This window comes from Penicillium canescens, assembly GCF_028828765.1.
Source record: "Penicillium canescens strain IBT 15451 chromosome Unknown utg000010l_segment0_segment0, whole genome shotgun sequence".
Classification (NCBI taxonomy): Eukaryota; Fungi; Ascomycota; class Eurotiomycetes; order Eurotiales; family Aspergillaceae; genus Penicillium; species Penicillium canescens.
Genome location: NW_026703972.1, coordinates 413,697 through 438,004, shown reverse-complemented (window position 1 = coordinate 438,004; position 24,308 = coordinate 413,697). Strand labels below are relative to the sequence as shown.

At 50.2% G+C, this 24,308-nt stretch overlaps 3 protein-coding genes across 3 annotated transcripts; 1 reads left to right on the top strand and 2 right to left on the bottom strand.

Moving 5' to 3' along the window:
• Positions 1-244: 244 nt before the first annotated feature.
• Positions 245-2,041, bottom strand: N7446_012168 (FAD-binding oxidoreductase; the record flags this gene model as incomplete). The annotated part of the gene is made up of 6 exons (XM_058520910.1): positions 245-515; positions 599-750; positions 822-992; positions 1,088-1,476; positions 1,546-1,813; positions 1,883-2,041. The coding sequence occupies 6 exons, from the start codon at positions 2,039-2,041 to the stop codon at positions 245-247; spliced, it is 1,410 nt and encodes a 469-aa protein (XP_058366276.1).
• Positions 2,042-3,556: 1,515 nt separating this feature from the next.
• N7446_012167 (type I polyketide synthase) lies at positions 3,557-11,962 on the top strand (the record flags this gene model as incomplete). The annotated part of the gene is made up of 13 exons (XM_058520909.1): positions 3,557-3,911; positions 4,005-4,273; positions 4,335-4,870; positions 4,931-7,816; positions 7,890-8,102; positions 8,161-10,025; positions 10,090-10,173; positions 10,226-10,278; positions 10,333-10,475; positions 10,541-10,952; positions 11,016-11,157; positions 11,219-11,698; positions 11,772-11,962. The coding sequence occupies 13 exons, from the start codon at positions 3,557-3,559 to the stop codon at positions 11,960-11,962; spliced, it is 7,629 nt and encodes a 2,542-aa protein (XP_058366275.1).
• A 7,717-nt stretch (positions 11,963-19,679) lies between these two features.
• N7446_012166 (SDR family oxidoreductase) lies at positions 19,680-21,061 on the bottom strand (the record flags this gene model as incomplete). The annotated part of the gene is made up of 4 exons (XM_058520908.1): positions 19,680-20,258; positions 20,310-20,492; positions 20,565-20,692; positions 20,761-21,061. 4 exons carry the CDS (start codon positions 21,059-21,061, stop codon positions 19,680-19,682), a joined length of 1,191 nt encoding a protein of 396 aa, XP_058366274.1.
• Between the last annotated feature and the right edge of the window lie 3,247 nt (positions 21,062-24,308).

Below are 24,308 nucleotides of genomic sequence, written 5' to 3'. Positions count from 1 at the left end.
GAACTGTTCACTTAACTGTGTACACGGTACCTAGCTGGCGATACCAACAGATACCCTACTAGCTACATATTAGACTGAAACTGAAGTTTCTGAGGTTTCTGCACGGCAGTATAAAAAGTGGGTCTTAGGTCAAAGCACCAGAGGTCAAATACTTATGATACACCACTGTATCTACACACCAACCAACTATGCAGGGGCTAGAATAGAATTATAGGTCATACAGGTCAGGAATGCATACAGGTGGCTAAGAGTGCATTGAGTCAAAAGGCTGGTACCAAGAGAACAGTCTGTCAGGATCATATCGCTGCTTCAACTCCCGTAGTCTCTGTAGCCTCCACGGCTCATACCCGTAGAGTGCCTGCACTGGGTCTGCTTTCAGCGTCGTATTTCCATAATTCACATACTGCTGCAACCGCCCATATCCCGAGATTCCTATGAAGGCAAGCTTCCACTTCTCTAGCCATGCTTCGAAGATCTCACTGTCCTGGGTACTCTTGGGCGTGGCCGTGATCATCCTATCAACGATTAGTCGCCCTCACTTCTCTCCAATATGGATTTGCGGATGCTTTTAGGTTTGAGGGTGTTAATCGACGCTTACAAGTGATGATTGGTCCCATGCCGCCACGGAAAGGCCGTCGCGTCATCCTCAATATCCCTCGTCCGGTGATGCGGCAGACTCTCGAACATTGCTCCAAACCAGCCTTTTCCCGCAAAGCGCTCATTCATCTCCTTGACGGACTCAAAAAGGCCCTTGTCGTTACCAGTTCAAAGGATTTCACGCTAACGGCACTCATCATTTTGTTTGGAGCCAGTTTCCAGACCTCCGGTTTACTGAGCAGCTTGTTTTGGGCACCATAGGTGATCCAGGGCAGCTCGTCCCAAGTGGCGGTAACCTTGGTGGAGCGGACGGGATTGAGGTTCGAGAAGTGAGCGACCCAGGGCATAGAGTCGCGTTCGGGGCCAGAGTAGACAAGGTTGACGAGGATTAGATGCTGCGTATATGGTATACCAGTTAAAAAAATCGTAAAAACGTCCGAAACGTCACTACGTGAGGACGGTAAATGGAGAGGGGAGACACTGCACATACCGACTCTCCACCCGACTCGCGTTTCCACACTACAAAGATCGCCAGCTCCGGCGGCATCACAGTATGTACCTCGTTCAAGACTCGGAAGACCTCCTCACATTGTTCCAGTCGATACTCCAGATCCCAAGAGTAATGGATCCCTGAATTAGTCTGTGGATAGACGCGGAACGTCGCCTCCAGCGCAATACCAAAGTTATGTCCCGCCCCACGAAGCCCCCAAAAGAGATCCGAATTTGAGGATTCGGAAACCGTGACGATAGACCCGTTGCCTAGGAGTAGCTTACAAGACACGAGGTTATCATTCAGATAGCCGTATTTCCCTTGCAGTCTGCCCAGACCGGCCCCGAATGCGACTCCGATTACGCCTGTTGTTGGACAGGAGCCAACGGCTGCCTATGTGGTTATTATCTCATTCTCTGGGGTTGTGTTGGCTAGAGTGGAAGATACGACCAACTTACTCACTTCCATCCCGAGGCCATGCACGTATCGTGTGAAGTCATCCATGATCGTACCCCCGCCGACGGTGACCAGGCGCTGTTCAGCATTGAAAGTCATATGCTTTAGAGGGCGCATGTCGATCACGATGCCATTTCGAAGTCGCCTCATGCTCGTTGTGATGCAGTGATGCCCGGAGCGCGGGGCAAATGGGATTCCCTTCTCTCGCGTAAAATTAACGGTGCGGACGACGTCATCTTCGCATGCGGGACGGACGGCAAGCAAGTAGGTCTACGAGAAAGGGGAGAACAGTCAGCCGTCAATATATTCTCTGGTATATATATCTGGCTATTACTATACCGGACGACCGTACTCGGTGAATCGTAGATTGACGCTCTCAAACTCCTGGGACGGCGGTAGTGCAATCACAGCTCTTGGGGAGAGAAGAGAAGATAGCTCGGAGTGAATGGAGTTTTGGAGAGAGCGTTTGTCTTTATCATCTAGCGTAAAATCCGTCATACTGTATGGCCAGAGCTATTGCGGTAACCTTTTTTTAGGAGAGTAGATGGGAAGAAGTTGTGGACGCACGCAAGATAGTGAATATCTTTTAAGACTACTGACGCCTCAGACCCCTTTCCCCGCCCTCTGCCTCGTCTGGGTGCATGCATTAATCGATAGGCTACCGCTGCAACCCGGAACTTCGCGTTTCTCGACGCCGCGAAGTTGACAGTAAGAAACAGGGGAATCGAGAGAGGAAAGTATCTGCGGGATGCATGCCTAAATGTGGGGCGCTGAAACAAGCTTACTTCGCGATGGGGGCGTTTAGGTGACCTACTCTGCGAAAGTCCGACAGAAGGACATGAATCAAGTGATTCAAGTCTGCATGAGTGCGCACCTCTAACCGTGCGGATGAGGCTTCTTGCTATTCGAAGGCTCCCGACCTTTTGCTCTCCCACCTGTCTCAGATTCCTGTAAGAGATAGATGAGCTTATTCGCCTGTCAATCATGCAGGATTGCTTGTCAAATCCGCAGGATCCACTAGGTTCGTTTAAGGTTCGGTCAGCCTCCGCTACAAAAACTGGGAATTTCTCTCTCCATACTGGTAATTTTCAGATAATTGTAATTTTCAATCGATGGTAATTTCAACCGGTGGGGCTAGCTTCGCTTTTTAAGTGGGCCTACCAGTTAGATGCTTATCTTCTGAAGTCCCTGGGCCCTTTGAGACATTGAAAGCGCATCTATGCCAGGAGATGCCACGAGGAACCTTAATTAACCCTTCGATACAGGCATCTCGCTTGACTACCCATAACCGCCTAATATCTGCAGCGGACTACGTGTAACGGAAAGGCTGTTTCCCGAGTCTGTCTAGATACACAGCATAATACCAATGGAGGATTGATGTCCCCGTTTGAGTACTAGACACGGGAGCAGAAAGTTCAGCGCTGAGACCATTTCCGCATCATTCGCTAGTGAATGGGCCCCGGGCAACGTCCCAGAGGAGACGACCTACGGCGCCTAGTCCGTCATGAAAGATTACCATGGATTGTGACGGGTCTTGGCGTGCTCGGAGATACAAGTCCCAGCGAAATGAACTGATTGTAGGGTCGGAAATTCAGATTCGTACCTTCAATTCCAATTGATACTGCGCGTTGATGGTTCCTGAAACGTAATTGGATCGTCGTCATTCCCCATAAATGGGGAAATATACAGCTTGAGTTGGCGAACATGTGATAAAACAGTGGGACCTACAACTGTCAAAACAGCACCAATTGAACCTGGATATCAAGATCGGTACGAACTACCGGTTTCTGCCGTGTTCGTTTCTGAGGGATCTCGACAAGTTCTGTATCGGTATCGGTGGATGGGTCTGTGGGGGATGAAGTAAAAAAGTTATAAATATTTTGCTAGACGGTGCACCTTATAATGTATTACAGAAGGAGTTCCAGTCTGAACAAGTAGAGCCATCTCATTTCATACTACCCTTTTTTCTACCTACCACCCAGTCAGCCTGCCAACCTCCTTGTTACCGTCAAAATGCCGGGCAAGCTCCTAGACACGTCCCCAATGACCCCGTCCATGCCCATAGCCATCGTCGGCCTCGCCCTCCGTGGGCCAGGTGACGCGTCAAACTCGGAACGCTTCTGGCAGATGTTGACGGCTGGCCATTCAGCGCGGTGCGAAGTCCCCAAGGACCGATACAATGTCGACGGCTTCTACCACCCAAACTCCGACCGACTGGGCAGCATCCAGCAACGACATGCTCATTTTATGAAGACGGACTTCAAGGCATTTGACGCGCCGTTCTTTTCTATCATACCCAAGGAAGCCAAGGCCATGGATCCTACACATCGCATGTTGCTGGAAGTTACATATGAGGGATTTGAGAATGGTTAGTTCCGCATATTTTCCCGTGGTCTATTAGACGGCGTGCACGTAGGGTTGGAGATATAGATAGGTATACTGACGTGCGGTTGGTGCTTAGCCGGCTTGACATTGGACGCGGTGAAGGGTTCTAAGACCTCGTGTTATATTGGCACCTTTACCGGAGACTTTGAAGAGTTACAGGTGAGAGACAACGAGGGGCCGAGTATGTATCATGCCACCGGACTATCATCGTCGCTGGCGTCCAACCGGCTGTCGTGGTTCTACGACTTGAAAGGACCCAGTATGACGATCGATACCGCCTGCTCTTCCAGTTTGACAGCGTTTCACCTGGCCTGTCAGAGTTTGAGAACCGGGGAGGCGACTATGGTAAGCGACTTCTACAGATCTTTGTTGGGGTTGAGAATACACCCGCTGACTTATTACGTAGAGCGTGGTCGGCGGTGCAAATCTCATGTTCGGCCCTGACATGAGCATCCTGCTCGGTGCGGCGAAGATCCTCTCGGCGGATGGCAAGTCACAAATGTGGGATGCTAAAGCAAACGGCTTCTCCCGAGGAGAAGGAATTGGCGTCACGATCCTCAAACCTCTGGACGCCGCGCTGAGGGACGGTGATACGATCCGGGCGGTGGTGCTCGCATCCGCTGCCAACCAAGATGGCCGGACGCCTGGGATTAGTTTGCCGAATGCCGACGCCCAAGAGGAGCTGATCCGGACCGCATATGCTCAGGCCGGGGTCGATCCGGCAGAAACGGGCTATGTGGAGGCTCACGGAACGGGAACTCAGGCGGGCGATCCGCTGGAGGCCCGCGCGATCATCAACAGCATTGGATCTGGGCGCACATCAGATCTCTATGTTGGGTCGGTGAAGACAAACATCGGCCACCTGGAGGGCGCGGCGGGTGTGGCAGGCGTCATCAAGGCAGCCCTGGCGGTGGAGCGAGGGTTGATCCCTCAAAATCTTTGGTATGGTCCCACGAAATGCACCGTTTTTCTGGGGGTTGGCATTGACACGTGACATAATAGGTTCGAGACTCTGAATCCCCAGATCTCTCTCCCGGACCGGGTGAAGATCCCCCAGCAGCTGACGGAGTGGCCATCGGAGGGTCCTCGACGAGCAAGCATCAATTCCTTCGGGTTCGGTGGCGCCAATGCCCATGTCATTCTCGAGGATGCAGCCCATTACCTCAGCCGACAGGGATTGAATGGCAGATACACGACGAAGCTTCTTCCTCCAGCCTCCAATGGAACCACTAATGGGCAGGCCACGGGCCATATGACAGAGAATGTGAATGGAGGCTTCAGCAAGCAGTCCGATGGTGACCATGGGGTGAACCTGGCGGACTCAAAACCCAGCCTCCTCGTCATTTCGGCCCAAGACCAGGATGGAGTCCAGCGCTCGGTGAAACAGCTACAAGAATACCTCGAAGAGAATCGCGACGAGAAAGATCCCCGCTTCATCTCGAACCTCGCCTACACTCTGGCCTCTCACCGGTCGATAATGCCTTGGAAGACATACGCGATCGCGTCCGATGCGATTGCCCTCAACGGCGCACTTGGGGAAGTACCCGCCGCAGTGCGATCATCCGACTCCCAGACTCCCAAGGCTGCGTTCATCTTCACCGGCCAAGGTGCGCAGTGGTTTGCCATGGGTAAAGACCTGGTTACATTTGATGTTTACAAGGACAGCCTGGCCGACGCAGAGCGTATCTTGCAATCACTCGGTTGCCAGTGGAGCTTGCGGGAAGAATTGAACAAGACCAAGGAGACATCCCGCCTGCACCTAGCCGAGCTCAGTCAGCCTGTGTGCACCGCTCTTCAGGTGGCGCTCGTTGACCTCTTGCAATACTGGGATGTGCGCCCCTCTGCGGTGGTTGGACATTCTAGTGGTGAGATCGCGGCGGCATATTGCATCGGAGCCATCTCAAAAGAGACAGCAATCCGGATAGCTTGGCTACGAGGGAAATACGCTACGTCCGTTGCAGAGGCGAGGAATATCGATGGCACCATGATGGCGGTCAACGCTGATGGAGAGTCGATTCGTTCCGAGCTCACGGGCCTCAACGGGACAGCCGTAGTATCGTGCCTCAATAGTCCCAACGCCTGCACTGTCTCCGGAGATGTGAAAACACTGCAGGAACTGGAAGAGATTCTGAAGGTGAAGGGGATTGTGGCCAAGAGGCTGGAGGTGCAGGTCGCCTACCATTCCCCCCACATGAATCTCATCCGGCAAGAGTACGAGGCCGCGTTGAGGGACGGATGGATAACTCAGAGCGGCGCCGAAGAACCAAGCATAGAAATGTTCTCGTCCGTAACAGGCTGCCTGATCACGCGTGCAGAACTGGATCCATCATACTGGGGAGAGAATCTCGTGTCGCCGGTGAACTTCGTTGGAGCCGTTGGGTCGCTGCTCAACCATTCTACAGACTCAAAGAGGCAACATGATCGCGCGGCATTTGCCAGCATCTTCATTGAGGTTGGCCCACACTCTGCGCTGAGATCGTACCTCCTGGATATCTTCAAGGCCCAGGACAAGTTTGTCAATCTCTCCTACGTCACCGTCCTCCGCCGCAACTACCCAGGCACTCGCACCATCCTGGACGCCATGGGCCAGCTCCACGTCAAGGGACTCCCTTTCAACCTGAATAAGGTGAATGGTGTCAGTCCCAAGGCACAGATGCTGGTAGATCTTCCCCCGTACCCATTCAACCACTCTCTCACGTTCTGGGAGGAGTCCTACCTCAGCCGCGATTACCGTCTGCGTGAACAAGCTCGGAAGGACTTGCTGGGTTATCGCAACCCAGGAACCTCGGAACCAACTTGGAGAAATTTTCTGCGCTGTTCAGAGAATCCGTGGATCCGCGAGCACCAGGTTCAAGGCAATATCCTCTATCCTGGGGCTGGAATGCTTGTCATGGCCATCGAGGCAGCTCACGAGCTCGCCGACCCCAACGACAAGATTGTTGGGTATGAGCTGCGCGATGTTTCCATTGTAGCCGCGCTTCGTGTTCCGGACGATGACAAAGGCGTTGAAACCATGGTGCAGTTTCATCCTCGCCGGACAGGGACCAAGGCGGAGCCATCGTCGACCCTGAACGAATTTACAGTCTCAACTCCTTCCGAGGACGGAAAGACATGGACGACCCACTGCAGAGGATTGATTTCTGTGACATACCGTTCTCAATTGAGTCCCGCTATGAGGCAGGAGCTGGAGCTGGAGGACAAACGATACCGCACATCCTTCCAGGCAGCGAAGAAGCAATGCTCCCGACCCGCAAGAAGCTTCCTTTACGACAACGTCGAGACAATCGGCATGAATTATGGCAAGATTTTTCGCAATATCACCGACCTGTATGCAGGTGATCAGGCCAGCTACGGAGTAATCACAATCCCCGACACCAAGGCCAGCATGCCGCAGAACTTTGAGTACCCCTGCGTCATTCACCCCGTCACGTTGGACTCCATCCTACACCTACTATTCCCCTCCATCGCGGGCTCAGAACAGTCTCTCCAGGAAGCGGTGGTGCCGTTCTCGTTCGACCGGATCTTCATTAACGCTGATATTCCATCTGCACCTGGAACAGAACTCTACGGGTACACCGCTGCCCAGAAGACGAGCTACACGACCTGGATGAGCACTATCGCTGTGTCAACGGAGGAATGGTCCACACCACTGATTCTGATTGAAGGCCTGGGCCTGGCGTCTCTAGGCGCAAGTGAAACTGCTCAAGATCCTTGGAAAACCAGGGCAGGTTGTTTTGACATGATCTGGCACGAGGACCCGGAGTTCCTGACTCCTACACATGTCAAGGAGTTGATCTACAAACGAACCACTCCTAACAACGACGACGATTCTGTTTTGGACAAGTTAGAGTTTGTCTGTCTCGTTTACATTCACCACATCCTGGACTGGTTCCAATCTAACAAGGGAGTGGATTTCGTGACCCAGTCAGGTTTCTTCAAACTCTACTATGAATGGATGCAGGATATCATCCAGCAATTCCCCCCATTGCCCACCCCCTGCCGCCAGTCTAAACGCAGCAATCCAGGAGGCGCGAGATAGCTGCATTCTGTCCAAGTCGGGGGATATCACAGTGCAGATGGTGGACCGCATCGGACAGAATTTGGAAAGGATCTTCATGCAAGAGATTGAGCCGTTGCAGGTGATGCTCGAAGGCGACCTCCTTTACGATTTTTAGTAAGTCATTCCCTACTGAGTGCTGTACAGGTTGAGCTCTAACCCAGATTGCCAACAGCCGTGGTGCTTTCGGAGCGAGCTTTAACACCAACGTCGCCGAGTACGTCGGTCTGATCGCGGACAAATCCCCCGGTCTTCGAATCCTAGAAATCGGTGCCGGAACTGGTGGTACCACCTACCATGTCCTCGAAAGACTGCGAAATCCCGATGGGACAAGCAAGGCGCGAAACTATACCTTCACCGACATTAGTCCTGGTTTCCTGGCCAAAGCCGCGGAACGGTTCTCCGAGGACGCAGCAATCCTAGAATTTTCGGCGCTGAATATTGAAGAGGATCCCCTGGCGCATGGGTTCCAGACCGAGTCGTTTGACCTGATCGTGTGTGCAAATGTCCTGCACGCCACGCGGTCGATACAGGAGACTTTGGCCCACTGCCGCTGGCTCCTAAAGCCGGAAGGGAAGCTCGTACTATCAGAGGTCACGATCAAGCGGATTTTCTCAGGATTCATCATGGGACCGTTGCCGGGGTGGTGGCTCGGGGAGGACGATGGCCGCAAGGGGGGTCCTCTTCTCAATGCCGAGGAGTGGGATCTGGCCTTGAAACAGGCGGGTTTCTCCGGCGTTGATCTGGATGTTCGAGGAGACTGTGACACCTCTTTAGAACCAGTTTCTTTGCTCGCCTCAACAAAGACATCTGGCCGGCCTAACCCATCGCAGGCATTTGCGATTATCAAACCAGCTGGGGATCCATCGAACAAGCTCGCAGCACATATTGAGACCGCTTTCCAGTACCTCAAATTGGAGGTTTCCGTTTTCGACTGGACTTCGGTGACTGAGTCTGATATCAAAGGCAAATACTGTGTATGCCTGTCCGAGTGGGCAGAGCCTCTGTTAGCAATGATCAGCGACGAAGACTGGAACAAGTTCCGTACGTTAGTCTCGACTGCCAGTGGCGCACTGTGGGTGACAGGTGGAGCGGCAATGGAGTGTTCTAACCCACATGGTGGTTTGATGGTTGGGTTGTCCCGAGCAATACGCAACGAGAACTCAAACTGCTTGCTCGCAACCTTGGATATCGACCCACAGGACTCTACGGTTGATCTCGCAAATTCCGCCTTGGCGATTCGCAATGTCGCCGTCCGCCATAGTTACGGTGATTTGGTTGACCATGAGTTTGCTGCACGTGGACAGACCGTCTACATCCCTCGTGTGGAAAGGGCGCCTCAACTGGACTCTCGCGTACGGCTGTACCAGTCCAAGGGTGAGCCCGAAGAGGTCAACTTTGTCGCATGCCAGCGCCCGTTGAAGCTTACCATCAAAAGCCCCGGTCTTCTGGATTCATTCTTGTTCGAGGAAGACATGGAGTATTATGAGGCTCTACCCGAGGACTGGGTGGAGATCCAAGTGAAGGCCGTGGGACTGAATTTCAAAGATGTGCTGGTCGCTTTGGGCAACCTGAACGAGAACAAGCTTGGCGTCGATGTCAGCGGAGTGGTGACGCGCGTGGGATCCGCCGTGTCCAACATCAGCGTTGGCGATCGTGTCATGACATCTTCGTGCAACACGTTTGCGACATTCGTCCGGTTCCCAATGCAGGGTGTCATTCCTATCCCAGACGATATGAGCTTCGAAGATGCCGCTTCTATGCCACTGATCTTCCTGACGGCTTACTATGCCCTAGTTACCGTCGGTAGACTGCAGCCAGGCGAGACGGTCTTGATCCATGCTGCTGCTGGTGGTGTCGGACAAGCCGCAATTGCCGTCGCCCAGCACATCGGAGCTGAAATCTACGCTACAGTTGGCTCCCCAGAGAAAAGACAGCTCCTCATCGACCAGTATGGTATTCCAGATGACAACATCTTCAGCAGTCGTGATACGAGCTTTGCAAAAGGAGTTATGAGAGCGACAAATGGATCGGGTGTTGGTCAGTACAGTCATTATGATATTTGCTGGGGAAAAAATCGACACTAACAGGAATTGACGAATAGATGTCGTGCTGAATTCTTTAGCCGGCGAGGCACTTCGCCTCTCCTGGAACTGTCTTGCCAAGTTCGGGCGTTTCTTGGAAATTGGTAGGTGATGGTTCGTCCTACAACGCCAGAGTGGGTTCTGACTGTAACACAGGAAAAGCGGATCTCTTTGCAAACACAGGGCTAGACATGTTGCCTTTCCTCGAGGTGAGATCTCCTTTATATCCACGGATTCAGACCCTTCCGCTCACACTTCGACAGAACAAGAGCTACTGTGGTGTGAACCTGATCGACTTCGAGAACAATCCAACACCTCGTGCCGTCGCGCTCTTCCAGAGTGTCGCAGAGCTGATCAAGGATCGTGTCATCAAGCCGGTGAAGCCGGTTCAAGTCTTTTCATTCTCGTAATACCCCCCTTCTCACAAGTGGTATTCGTATCTTTGAAAGATAGCTAATTCTTCATGTGCAGTGAAATTGAAAAAGCCTTCCGTTACATGCAAACCGGCAAACATATGGGCAAAATCGTGGTGCGTGTCGATGAAAATGACCTCGTCCCTGCCATCCCGCTCGTACCAGAAGCACGGATCACCCCTGAAGCCACATATATCCTCGCCGGCGGTCTCGGCGGTATCTGCCGGGAGATCAGTCGCTGGTTAGCGGAGAAGGGTGCGAAGCATCTCGTTTTTCTTTCCAGGTCTGCAGCGACGGGTGACGCAAATATTGCATTTATGAAGAATCTTCGTGAGACGTATGGAGTGAACGCGATTGCGTTTGATTGCGATGTAGCAGATCGGGCTTCCCTGGAGCGTGCTCTTGACGGGTGTAAGGAGCAAGGTCTCCCACCAGTGCGTGGTTGTGTGACAGGAGCAATGGTGCTCAGGGTAAGTGTTCTTGCTTTGCTTTTTACGGTATCCTTTCTCAAATATTGACTCGAATGCACGCAGGATACCCTATTTGACGGCATGACCATCGACCACCTCCGCACGACCGTTGGACCCAAAGTACACGGAACGTGGAATTTGCACGACATGCTTCCCAAGGACCTGGATTTCTTCGTCATGCTAAGTTCATTGGCTGGTGTTATGGGTTCGTACACTCTTCCTTCCCCGGCCGTCCCACTAAAACAATACTCTAATCATTGGTATAGGTCATCGCGGTCAAGGCAACTACGGCGCGGGTAATATTTTCCAAGACTACTTCGCCAGTTTCCGGCGCAGCCAGGGCTTGCGTGCGATGACGATCGATATTGGGTACCTCCTCAGTGTTGGGTTTGTCGCGGAACATGACGAATACGTGGATCATGTCAAGAGTATGGGTCTGAAAGTAATGCAAAACAGCGACCTCCATGCCCTCATGTCCATCGCCATGGAGGACACCCCTGCGCATCCCGCACAAGTGATGTGCGGACTTCCAACGAACGAGTATTCTGAGGCATGGTACTGGATCCAAGACGGGAAATTTGCCTCGCTACTGAATACTGCCCAGGGCGGCAATACCGCAATGGGTTCCTCGATCTCGTTGGGCGTAGAACTCGCCCGTATGACAGATATGACAGCCGCCGTGGATCTTATTCATAAGAGTTTGGTGGAGAAGCTGGCGAAGCTTATGATGGTACCGATGGTGGACAGTAAGTTTGCTCTGTTTGATGTTGCTTGTGACTCCATTATGTTCATGACTAATGAGGTGACTTATTTGCATAGTTGACCCCGGAAAACCACTGAGTGCGTACGGTGTTGACAGTCTTGTTGCCGTAGAGGTGAGGAATTGGATCGCCAAGGAGATTCAGGTAGAGTTGAGCGTGTTTGATATTATGGCTCTTGTGCCAATGAGGCAGCTCGCTGCGGATCTAGCGGCGAAGAGCAAGCTGCTATCACGGGAGGGGATCATGTAGTTATTGAGCGTCAGGCTTCATAGGCCACGATGGTGCGTGGTACGCTCGCTTCGTTGGAGGTGGTGGGACACAATGGATTACTCACTGGATATTGCCGCCAGCCTTCTTGAATATCCGTGATAATCTCCTACCCACAACTTTATGATTTGATAACTACGGCGAATTCCAGATATACTGTCCTTTTGGATCCGATTATCGCAATAGAAAGCAGCATCCTTAAGCTAGCTAAGGCAATATTGAACTGGCATGCTATTTCGTATTTTCCAAGGGGATCGAAATCTTTCTGTAAGTCTACCAACTAGATAGATATAAATTTCTATCTACCACGTTTAAGGTGATATTCGGGGATTTCTTGGTACACCTTCCTTGTTGTGGAGATTCATAATGGGGTCTCTCTGTGTGAGACCCTATCTCAGGATCTCGGTCTCTATGTGGATTCGGGAAATAAACGGAGAAAGCAGTAGCATAGATTTATGCTGAACTAATCGCTAGAGTCTACGACTCTAGCTCCTAGCTATACTTATACTACTTATAGAGTTATATAGCGGGTTAAGCGAGATAATATGATAAGATATATCGTATTTGTCACGGATAACCTTCCTAACAATATAGGAACATAATGTCAGGTGACCTATAGGGATCTATCCCGCCTATCCTTATCTTAGGAATTGTCTGTGAAGCTACCTCGAGTTATCCTCGGAGTATCTCTAAGTCGAGGGCGAATCGCCCTTAGGTTAGAGATCTTACTCCGACCTATCCTCTAGTGTTATAAATAGCCTAGGGCCCCTAGGTCCAAGGATAGTTTTAATAAGATTAGTCTTATATATTACGAGCTAAGTCTTGATAAAAATAAGAGTGTATTTAACGAGAATTCTAAATATAGAAAAGGAAGAGAAAGAGAGTGTTGAAACTTGTGTTGTGATATGAGGCTGGTGCAGATCAGGAACCAAGCCGAACCATCGGAATTAATTCCGAGATATGTATACGAAGAACCAAGTTGATTGGAAATCAACTTGTTCTTCTCGTTGTATATATAGTCTCAAGTTTCCCACCGAATAATAGCTGAATCAATCTTCCTTTTGAATTACAACAACTTGGGATGTCTAATGGTAGGAGATGAATAAAGCATGCAAACAGTCTATTCCAGAGAGGTGTTTAAGTCTGATCTTCCATAGTATGAAAGATCTGCTATATATACGGTCGCACTAGTACTGAACTGGGAGGTGTCAATGTTGACCTAAAGAGATGTGAGGCATCTGAATTGATGCATCAGAATGATGCCTTAAACGCAAGGCATCATACGATGGATCTTGCATCCATCTCAACATATTCATTGGTTGGCCCTCGCAAAGATATATTGTGTGTAAGATATATCGAGAAATATCGCCAATTTCCATAACAGTATACCACTCTCCCTTAGGTTTTTTACCACTACTCGCAGTTCGACGTGAATGACGACGAATCGAAAGGAAAAATAAAAATAAAAGCTTGATTGTTGGTTGGTGGTGAATGAGACAGCAACCAAACGTAGGGATGCACGCCGGCCAAGTCGCGCATTGACCCGACGCTCTGTCTCTAATCAACTCACATTCTACATGCCTCCTCATTCTGGACCATACCATATAACATGCCGATGCTGACATTAAAACCGATCTGTGGGCTCCGTCCAGCCGGAAACACTTCCCCAGGCTCTGCTCTACTGTTACTATTCCTTTCGAGGCCCTCGGCTAGCGCCACGTGACACCCGCCATCGCGAACACGAAAGATTCACAGACCCTGTCGCGCCCAGCCTTGCCGAATTCGGGGACTTATCATAAGCCACAATATCGGCAATAGGGGCCCTAGGTCCCTGAACGGATAACGACTGAGCATGTCGCGTAGGAACGTTAACCTCCTCCCGGTCGGTCATCGAAGAAACGTGTGAAGAACCATCTGAAGCAGCCCTTAATGCGCGAGCGCACCGAGTCTCATATCAAAACGCTCGAGCAGCACCGAGGCCTCACGTCACAAAAGTCCGCGCACTACCACCAGGCTGTTCTCTGGCACAACGAGCAACTCCAGTCAGAGAATAGAGAGCTCCGCCAAGGGTGCGAATATCATACAACTTCCATTTCAGTAAGGACTTCTCGTATTGCGTTTTCTAATCTGAATGTTACACATATCGAATCGATTTCTAGAATAACCAATGAAAGGTAATAGGCCTGTGGTTGAGTGAAACATAGCTTCACAGCACAAAAGCGAGTAGGCCAAGAGGAAAGAGACAATATGCAACTGCAGTGAAGCCTATACCATTGCTTCTCATCTTTGGTAACAGAAAGTGGAAGAACAGTGGAAATCTGGTGCCACTGTACATCTCAAGCACCAGATCAGTCATGGCGAGCATGGTCAAGTGGCCAGCCTTCAGGCGTTAGCTGCCCACAGAACTCAGGGTTATAGACGGTGCTTGTCTTGTCTAGGGGTTTGCCGTGTGTTTTATAGTGGTCATTGAGGTTGTCGCGCCGCGAGAAACTGCGTTGGCACCCAAGGACCCAGCAGACATGAGGTCTCGCTCCTGAATGGCTTGCCAGGTGGCGGTTCAAGGTCTTTTGGCGTTTGAATTGGCGCTTGCATCCCGAAAGCGTGCAATTGAATTGCCGCCCTGGGGTGCTTGCTTGTGAATCTCCGAGACCGAAATCGGAGGGATCTTCCGTGCGGATGGGATTGGGGGATTGTCGGAAGACTTGACAGGCCTCTGCAACCTGCGTATCTTGTCCAATGTGCTGCCCTCCAAGCCGCTCTATCCACGAATCATCGGTATTCTGTGGGGCTGGGAAGGGACCGGTTCCGAATAAATTAGGCACGAGGTCAAAATGGCCAGGGGAAGCCTCCAAGGGTGAGTACGATGGCTCCCAGATAGGCTGGTATCGAAACCAACAGACCACAGGCCGCCATACGGAATGATTCGAACCTGGAATTGAGCAACTCATTTGTTGACAAAGATGACCATGGTCTCTGGTTTGGCTGATGTGCAATGGGTGTGTCGAGCCATGAGAGGTAGAGTCGCCCTTTTCGTGCTGGTGGAACTCCATGCCAAGCTGTTCGATGGGTATGAGATCGGTCAGGTCTTTTTGTTCGCTTCTGTCACCGTAGAAGAGTAGTGTGTCGCTTGGGAACATCATGTCCGTCTTACATGCTTCTGTTTGCGAGGATGTTGTCGTAGCTTGTTGTACTATTTGTGAACTGTCGTCCACACTAAGCATGGATCGGGATTTCTGTGCCGAAAATGAGGCGAAAGTAGGAGGCACTAACCCCACTGTCGAGCGCGATGACTGAGTACGAAAATCGATCAGTCTTTAGAAGGAGTGGCCCATTGAAATAACACGGACGAAACAAAAGGTAGAAAAAGTCAGCAAAACTCGCACAGAAACCTAGAATACCTGAATCATCGCTGCTTGCCCACCCAAGTTACTGAGTTGACCCTCCCTTAACAAATGCTATCGAAAACGAAGTCTTGCCATTTGCTGCGCACGGTTTGATTTCAACGTGATCCTGGACTGTTGAAAAAAATACATGAACGACATATAAAGACGCCTGTTTGTGAGGCGAGATGGTCGTTGAATCAACGCTGACCAGGCACATCCTGTGAGGCTAGTTCAATCCGGGATTTTGCCGCTGACAACTAGGAATCAAGCAGACACGAGTGCTCGGCTTGATACGGAATTCCTAGTCTTTCACCAGTCGCTGACATGGCTGTATCAGTTGTTGCTCACCGGTCGTGGCCAGCCAAATGCTTTCAAATTGAGAAATATAGGGCTTTGAATTTATGTAGTCATTGAAGTTGCGTGACATGATTCAACGCTGCTTGAACAACTTATTTGGCTACTAACATATTTATCAGCATGGGAATAGGGGTGCTCAACGACCGTAAATACCAAATAGCCATCAGAATCAAATAAACGACTGCGTTGAGACCCATACCTCTGTCGTAACACTAACAAGGTGACTACGTGTCTCCAGGTGGACTATAAGAGAGGCTATCATCCTGTGCAGACTAATTTCTTTGAAATCATTTCTTTGCCTATCACGAAATGGATGCTCCAAGGAACGTACTGGACCAAAATAGTGAAGGAGATCATCGGCCGAGTGGACTGCCAATTCAGGTTGATAAAGGCTACCCAAAGGACGCTTCTGATCCCAAGCCACGACAGGTAAGTTAGGTGCATCCCATACAGTATCAGGTCTTTTGGCTGACTACTGGCATTCTCCCTCCCGTAGCTGGAAACCAACCAGAAAGAAACCCTGACGATCGAGCACTTTCAACCCATCTTGGCGACACTAGCAAATCTCGATCGCGACGATCCGAAACTAGCATTTCAAGCGGCTCGGTCCGTGGGGCTCTATCGACGTCTATGTGCATCATGTATGCCTAGGCACCTCAGTGGCGAGGATGTCGACCAGAAGAGTCAATTCTCGAAGGAGGCTAGCAATAACCCGAGCAAAGAGAGGAATGGACCTCAGCTTCCTCATGATGAGCAGCGATTACGACTGCTTTCCTTTGAGCAAGCTTTGGAATCATCGTGGGAACGAATGACTGTCGTGCTCAATGGCTGGAATCAATGCTCGAAAAGTAGTCTGGGCATGTTGGTGGATGCCAAAAGAACCGAGTGAGGGGTTGCCAGTGGGAAGTGTGCCATGTATTCTTTACTGCCATGTAATGAACCAAACAGAGAACAAGTGAAGCCCGCACTCAAACGTAGTGTCAATCCTTTGACGAGGCTTTGTTTTATTTAGAGAATGTCGTACAAAGCACATTGCCATTACCTGACAATTGACGACCTTGCGGACGTTCAGAAAACAATGGAAACACAAGTACAGTCACATGCGTGCGTCACATTCATTTGTAGTTTTCCAGGAGATTATGTACAAAGAACGATGGATCCAGGGATGGCGTCGTGGGTAGTGTCGCTAGCGGGGACAGAGTAGAGTGACCGGAAAACGGTAGAGGTTCTGTGCGCGGCCACAAAGACAATCGGAAGGAAGGACGTATCGCTCCTACAGTGACTAGTGATATGATGTCCAGGATCTGTCGACGCACCCGGCATAGATTCCCCATGGCCGTTTCAACACGGGGCAGGAAGAACAGATGCTCACCCACTGTCTCGCCGGTTAAGTGATCAAATCTTGCAAGCCTCAACTCCACCCAGTAGACCTCTTCAAAAAGAAAGAAAGCTGACATGTAAAGGAAAAGGTCATCAGCTTGAGTGGCGAACGACAGAGGATCTGGACCCGTCCACTTGAAGCCCGACTGGTTATCGTTGTTGGGGTGGAAGAAGCATTCCACCAAGGGGGATCCTTGTCCCTCGTGTGCTACAGACTTTAATCCATTCGGAAAGTCTAGCGCAATATCTTCGTGATCTGCGCAAAGACAAGGAGGCGGCGCCGGTATACAAGAGGATTCTCGCCATATTGCGTGAAGGTCCAGATCGAAGTCGATATCTAGTCTGTTGTGAGCACAGGCATGCGGTGGAGTAAAGTTATGCGAATCACCTTGACCAGGTTTGTCTATCTGCTTCGGAAGTTTCCCGGTATAGTAGTTGTGGTGGAAGTGGCAGCAGCGTTTGAACTGGCAGTGACGGGTTGCTGGAGGTTTAATATAATGGCGGCGGCCAATCATTCTTTCCAATGTGGCAGACAGAGGACCAATAAATCAAACGGCTAATTTACTAAGTCTTCGTGAAGCGTTGATCTTTCACCAGGATAAACGAAATGTCACCGTCGGCCGTATGGCCGCTTCACCGGGTATCCATAAACGCTGAGATATCCTCGGTGAGATGTACCCGTCTACCATCCCACAACACCGGCATTTATATGCACTCGAGGGAGAGATCTCTTTCATCTAACAGCCATCTCTTCACTCTTGAAGCTGTCGACACAGCGACGTGGTGTTGTACCGTAGAACTGGCCCTAGCTACATTGGAAGGAGACCAGCCGGGATGAAGGGTATCTACTCAGGCTACTTAGTTTCGTTCGTTTGTTACCTGAAAGAATCAGAATTGATTTCCAATCTTGCGCAAAGTTATGGTTGCTGAGGCTTAGCTTCAGATAGGGGGCAAGTAGGTGCTGGAAATCCGAGTGGGCGCCCGTCAAACGACAGCTGGCCACGGAAATCTGGATCGTAGTCGGGGCTCGTCTCGTCGAGGGTGGCAACATAACGGTTGCGACCACCCGGTCTCGCATGTGTCTTTGTACAATGGACTTGGAGGTTGTCGCGGCGTGAAAAGGCACGGTGGCATCCAGTCACCCAGCAGACATAGGGCTTTTCCTTCGAGTGACTCCTCGTATGGCGCTCGAGGTGGTCTTGACGCTTGAAGCCCATTCTGCAGCCAATGATGTTGCACTTGAATTTTCGCTTATGCATATCAAATTCCTGGTCCTTAACTTCCGGCTTATGATCAGGCTGCTTGTCATGAACATGACAGTCAGGCAGTGAAAGATCGTTTATGCACGCGCTCTTGTCATGTACTATCTGGGAGTGCCCTGGTGGTTGATCAAGAAACCAAGGGGAGATACCGGTATCAGCGGGGACAGGACGGACTTCAGCAGTCTCGCCAAGATTTGCCGTAAAGCTCAAGGGCTCAGGAGTAGTTGTAAAAGTATTTGGAAAAACCAGTGCAGGGTCGATATTCTGCATTGTCGAGAAATCAGCACCCGGCAGCCGTTCAGCTACATTGGACATTGGGATCGAGTCAATCCGTCGCAACTGACAAAGCCTCAATGGTGGCGGGCAAAATATGGAGGTCGATTCAAGGGAGTGGTCTGCTTCCCGAGGAAGATAGAGGCTGGGAATGCCATGGTCCCTGAGCAAGATTGGCGTATGATGATGAGAAACCGGGGAACAGTAGTAGACCTGGATGACTCCATGCTCTGCCCGATTGCCAGGTTGCAGCGAAGCAGCGTCAGTGCGGTTAGCCTTCCAGATGCTGTCATCGAGGTAGGGCCAGGTTGGCAGGACCTGTGAGTCCAGATAATGGAAAGGATTGGTCGCTAGGGTCGGCGGCTTGACGGTTGAGAATATTCTATCACCATGCTGAACATGTAGCTCAGGAAAAGGCTGAGCCGGCAACAACGGGGGAAGAGGTTTTCTATGTTTCCGAGACATATTACCGGCTGCGATTGGTTATGGTCGATGTATTTTCAAGGAGCTTGTAGAGAACCGGCGCTGCGTAGAAATTTATTGAGAACGACAGAATCTCCTAGGCTCAATTTGAACTGAAAGTAGACCATAATTAACCATGGACTACTAAATAAAGCCAATTGCGCATGTGTACTTTGGCATTGGCCATGATCTTCGCATGATCAAGATGCAAGTAAGTAAGACGCAGAAAGCTGCGTCAATACAGACTACCTTTATAACAGGAATATCCTGTATAGCTAGGGAAATACAATGGATGTACTAGGCGATTGGCGCAACGGAATCAAAAAGGGGAACTACCCAAAATGATGAGATCAAAAGAGTGTTGATTCCTGTCTCCTATCTACTGGGATCGAGGGGGTTAAAATAGCCTCGAGAATACCTGGTATCGAATCCTCTAGAATCCCAGAGGTACCGTTTGGGTCAATACGATGCTGATCACCATTTTCCTGACATAATATATCCATAGAGGGGTTAAACTTAAAGTTATCCAATACTTTCAAATAGACTAAAAGTCTTCATAGACTATACCCAATGGATGTATGACTACAGCATGATCTTCGTATCTCGCACTCGATCAAAAGCGGTATACCACGATTCCTTAGTGGTGAATACTTCTTCAAACCCGATAGACCTCGCTCTACCAAGATCGAAAGGGCGATCGAAATCCATCAGGCGTAGACTGACCATCCGCGACCCAGTGTTGTGCATACTCTTGTAGATGATATCCTCACGAAGGCCCCTCTGACGACAAAGAGCCTGGAGCTCGTCCCGGTGTTGATCAATATACTTCGTGGGGTGTAGGCTTGCATCATCTGGCCCCACGCCCTCCAACCCAAAGTATGCTGCCAAAATTGGCCAGCGCTCAGACCATGAGACAGGGGTTGCACTGTCAGCGATGTTGAAAGCACGTGCATGGACCTTTTCGCGAGACTGCAAGGAAGAAAATATGCAGAATCGGGCAATGATATCTTGGTTAGAATCTGTGGACAAAAGGCGCCATGTAGTGTCGTTTCCAGGGAATGCAACACGAGCCCCTGCTCCTTCAAGAGCTCGGTAGAGTCCAAGGTAAATACCCATTGTCTGAGCCATGCAGTTAGCATTACCAAAAGGAGCGACCCCGACCTAACACAGTTAGACATTTTCTTAGATCAGTAGGGTTGTGACACAACATACAATAACGTCTGGGCGGACTTCACACCATGACCAAGGTTTACCAGCAGATAGCTCGTGAAGAAGGTCTACCTCATGATAGTAGAAAAGGTCTTTGGCATACTCTGCTGGGACGCGTGGGAGATCTTCTTTCAGTGGCACCTGTCCTCGGAAAGGGAACTTATCGAGGAGGTAGACACCATATGCCTAATAAGACAAGAGGGAAGGGTCAGTTTCAAGGATGTTTTTTTTACAGATTGAATATATGTTCTGCTTCACCTTTGTTCCTGTGATCAAGACCACGAAAGCTAATCTGGAGGAGAGGGTCTCTAGCGATTGAACCGCAGCACGCAGCATCTCCTTGTTAAGACGACATTCCTCGGCGGCATGATCACTGGCTCGATACGCTATCAACCAAAAATGAGCATGCGCCGTAAAGATCAGGAAGAGTGGGTACAATCTTTCGGTTCATTACCAGCATAATATACGTGACTTATTGTCTCCACTGAAAGAACTTTTTGTGAAAGGGTCTTTTGCAAAGTAGTGTCATCGCCGCCCAGGAGATCGATCCCAGAGACGATCTGCAGACGATCATCGCGTGGCCATTTAGCCTCTTCAGAAGTAAAAAGCCGATTAGCAACGGCCGTGATCTTCGAAAATGTGTTGGGCGAGGGATATCCCGAGAGCAGTTGATTCACTAAAGCCCAGCCATTGATCCCAGAGCAGCCAAAAACCACAGCATGATTCCCTGCCTGATCTTGGAACTTCTCGGTCATTGTTAAGTAGGGTTCACCAGCTTGCAGGAATAAAATTGCAAGGAATAGAATAACCTATAAAGAAGAAAAGGGGTACAATGAGTGCCAATAAGAGATAGGGGGATTTTCCGATATTTTCCGATAGTACGCGGAATTGTACAGTAACGCAGCAAAAGTTTTTGTCGATTCCAAGAGATACGGTACGCGCTAGTTCTACAACAGACCATTGGTCGGCCTTGATATCATAGAATGAGTGTAAATTCTAGGACAAGCTGATGCTGCGCTATTTAACCAATGCTCATGAAGCGGTGAATGGCTTGGCGAAGTAGCCATTTATACTGTAGCAAATGAGTAAGCAAAAATGGGTGCTGCTAAAACTCGAGTAAGCTAGTACTGTAAGGACCGCTTTTCTTGACACACCCCCTCAGCAGCCATTCTGCTTCTCTTTCATGCCACTTTGTCCTCCACCAAGTGCTTAATGTCGACCAATCCTAGTGTCTGAATGAATTGCGCATGGGACTGTGATGGAAGCAGCTTAGTGAGTCCATCGGCGGCCATTTCGGCTGTGGGAACCCATTTGATTGAGATAGTGCCGGCTTCAACTTCTTGACGAAGCCAGTTATTGTGGATATCGACGTGGCGAAGCTTGGTGCGAAGCTGAGGTTGCTCCTTAGTGAGAAGATCGACGGTTTGCTGATTGTCGCAGTGGATGTCTAGTCCTGATTGATAGTCGAGATTGACTGCGTGAAGTAGCCTTTTCCACCACATAGCTGACTTGCCAGCCTCAGATATAGCTAGCAGCTCGGCTTCAGTTGTCGACGTTGTGACGGTTCGTTGCTTGCTGGCTTTCCAGTCGACTGCTGCTCCAAACAGCTTACAGAGGAAGCCTTCTGAGCTTTTCCGATCAACGTGATCTCCGAATGATGCATCGCTAAAGAAGTGGAGTGCAGACTCCGTGAGAGTTGGATGATACTCGAGAGCAAGGAACCTTGTTTGGTAGAGATACTGGATAAGGCGGTTTGCTGCTTCTCGGTGTTCGGGTCCGGGGTTCGTGAGGAACTCGGCCAAGTGATTTGCTGCTTTGGCAGCATCTGGACGTGTGATGACTGTTGGATAGATGACTGATCCTACCTTCTGCTGGTATTCGTGAATCTGCTCCTTAGTTGCTTGTCCCGTATACCGAGTCATGCGATTGACTGGTAGAGGTGTTGTAACCTTTCGTCCGTTGGTAAGACCATACTTGGCGGCCATTGATGCGATATAGGAATCCTGGCAAAGCCATAGCTTATGCTGCTTAGTATCCCGGAGGATGCGAATGCCGAGAAACCAGCTTGCTTCTCCTATGTCCCGAAGTTCCCAGTGCTCTTTAAGCTGTTGGCGCAGCGTTAAAGCTTCCTGGTATCTCGCTCGGTGGTAGACGATAATTATATCGTCCACATAAAAGAACACAATGACTCCATTTCTCGTGAATAGGCATATATCCTCTGGTACGTGCTGAAATCCAAGCTTTCTAAGAACGCGTGTGGCTTCTTGCTGCCATAGTTTCGGAGACTTGCGTAAGCCATAAAGTGCTTTAAGGAGCTTCCAGACGCTTGTTGAATCGTGGAAACCTTCAGGCATATACGTATACACCTCTTCGTCGAGATCACTATTGAGAAATGCGTTAACAGCGTCGAGTTGGAAGGTTCCTAGGTCAAATGCAGCAACGAGTGCGAATATTGCACGGGCTGTACGGGCAGCAAGCGTGGCGGCTCGCTTGTCGTCTGAGCTAATGGTTTGTAGGTCGCCTCGAACACAGATTCGTGCTTTAAGCTTGGTGAGGAAACCATTGCTGTCATACTTATAGTTGAAAACCCACTTGAGTGGTAGGACCTGAATGCTGCGGTCCTGAGGGCGTGGTTCAACTTTGAATGTTTGACGGAGCTTGATAGATTCCACTTCGAGGCCTGCTGCGGCCATGAAACCGTCCCGAAACGGATGATTAATCATTTCCTTCCAGCTTTGGGGTTCAGGAGTAAGATCATCGCGATGGTAGCGAGGTTCTGGGCGAGTGGATGAGAGCGCGGAAGCAAATGCAGCTAGTACGCCTTCATGGTCATCTTGGTCATCGTACGTGAAGTAACTCGCAAGGTATGGGTCCTTTCTCACTGTCCTTCTTCGAGTGCCTTGGATAACGTTGTCTGTAGAGACGTCTCCGTTAATATCTCGAATGGCTTGGTGACCTTGTGAAGCTGTGGGGAAGCTTCCCGGAACTTGCTGATCTGGAGAGGAGGCCGGTGCTGGACTTGACGGAGTGTAGACAATTGGTCGTACTGGAACTACGTCCACTTGCTTGAATGCTGTTCGTTCTGGTGCTTGCGGATAAGCTGGACGAAGCGCTTGATCCGGTGTAACAGGCTCATATGGAATGGCCGTGAGTGGTGCCGGTAATGGCGAGTTTGGTACGCTGGTCGGCAGCGGCACCTCGCTTGGTATCGGACTTGGCGGAAGACTCGCTGGCAGCGGAGTCATTCGTGGAGTGAGTGACGGGGTCACTTGTTGCCATTGTGGCGAAGTGGATTGTTGAAGTTTTGACACTTGTTGTGATGCTTCGGCTTGTTCAATTGGCATTTGTTGAGATCGGGTCTCAATTGCTTCTTGCGGATCTTGTGGCTCATTTTGTATGATTGGTGATGTAGCAAGTCGGCGTAGGGCCTGCTCAAGCTCTGCTTCAAGCTCTTCCTGATCGAAAACCTCTGTGTAGGGTATCTGGCTGATGATTGGAGCTTCTTTCGGCTGGTGTGAATAGTTCATATTCTCATCGAACACTGCGTCTCGGACGTACTTGCTGGTATTAGACCTAGGAAACCAGATTTTCCAGATGTTGCCTGTTTTATATCCGACCAAGTAGCCAATTTCAGCTCGGCGATGCATTTTATCGGATTGAGGGATCCCCTGAATTCTGACGTAGGTGCGACAACCGTATACTCGAAGATTTGATAGGTTGATCGGAACCCATGTGCTAGTTCCTTGCTGGTGAAACTCCTGTTGTGGGATGATCCAGCGGCCATCATTGAGCTTGGTGGGCGATCTGTTTAGTATATAGATAGCTGCTTGCGCTGCTTCCGGCCAGAGATTCTTAGGGAGCTTAGAGTCTTCGAGAAGTGATCTCATCCTTGCTATTATCACCCCCCCAGATCGCTCGGCAAACGAATTCATTTCAGGAGTGCCGGGGATGCTGTGTTGGATGACGATACCGCAGTGAGTGAGGAAATCCTCGACAGCTCTG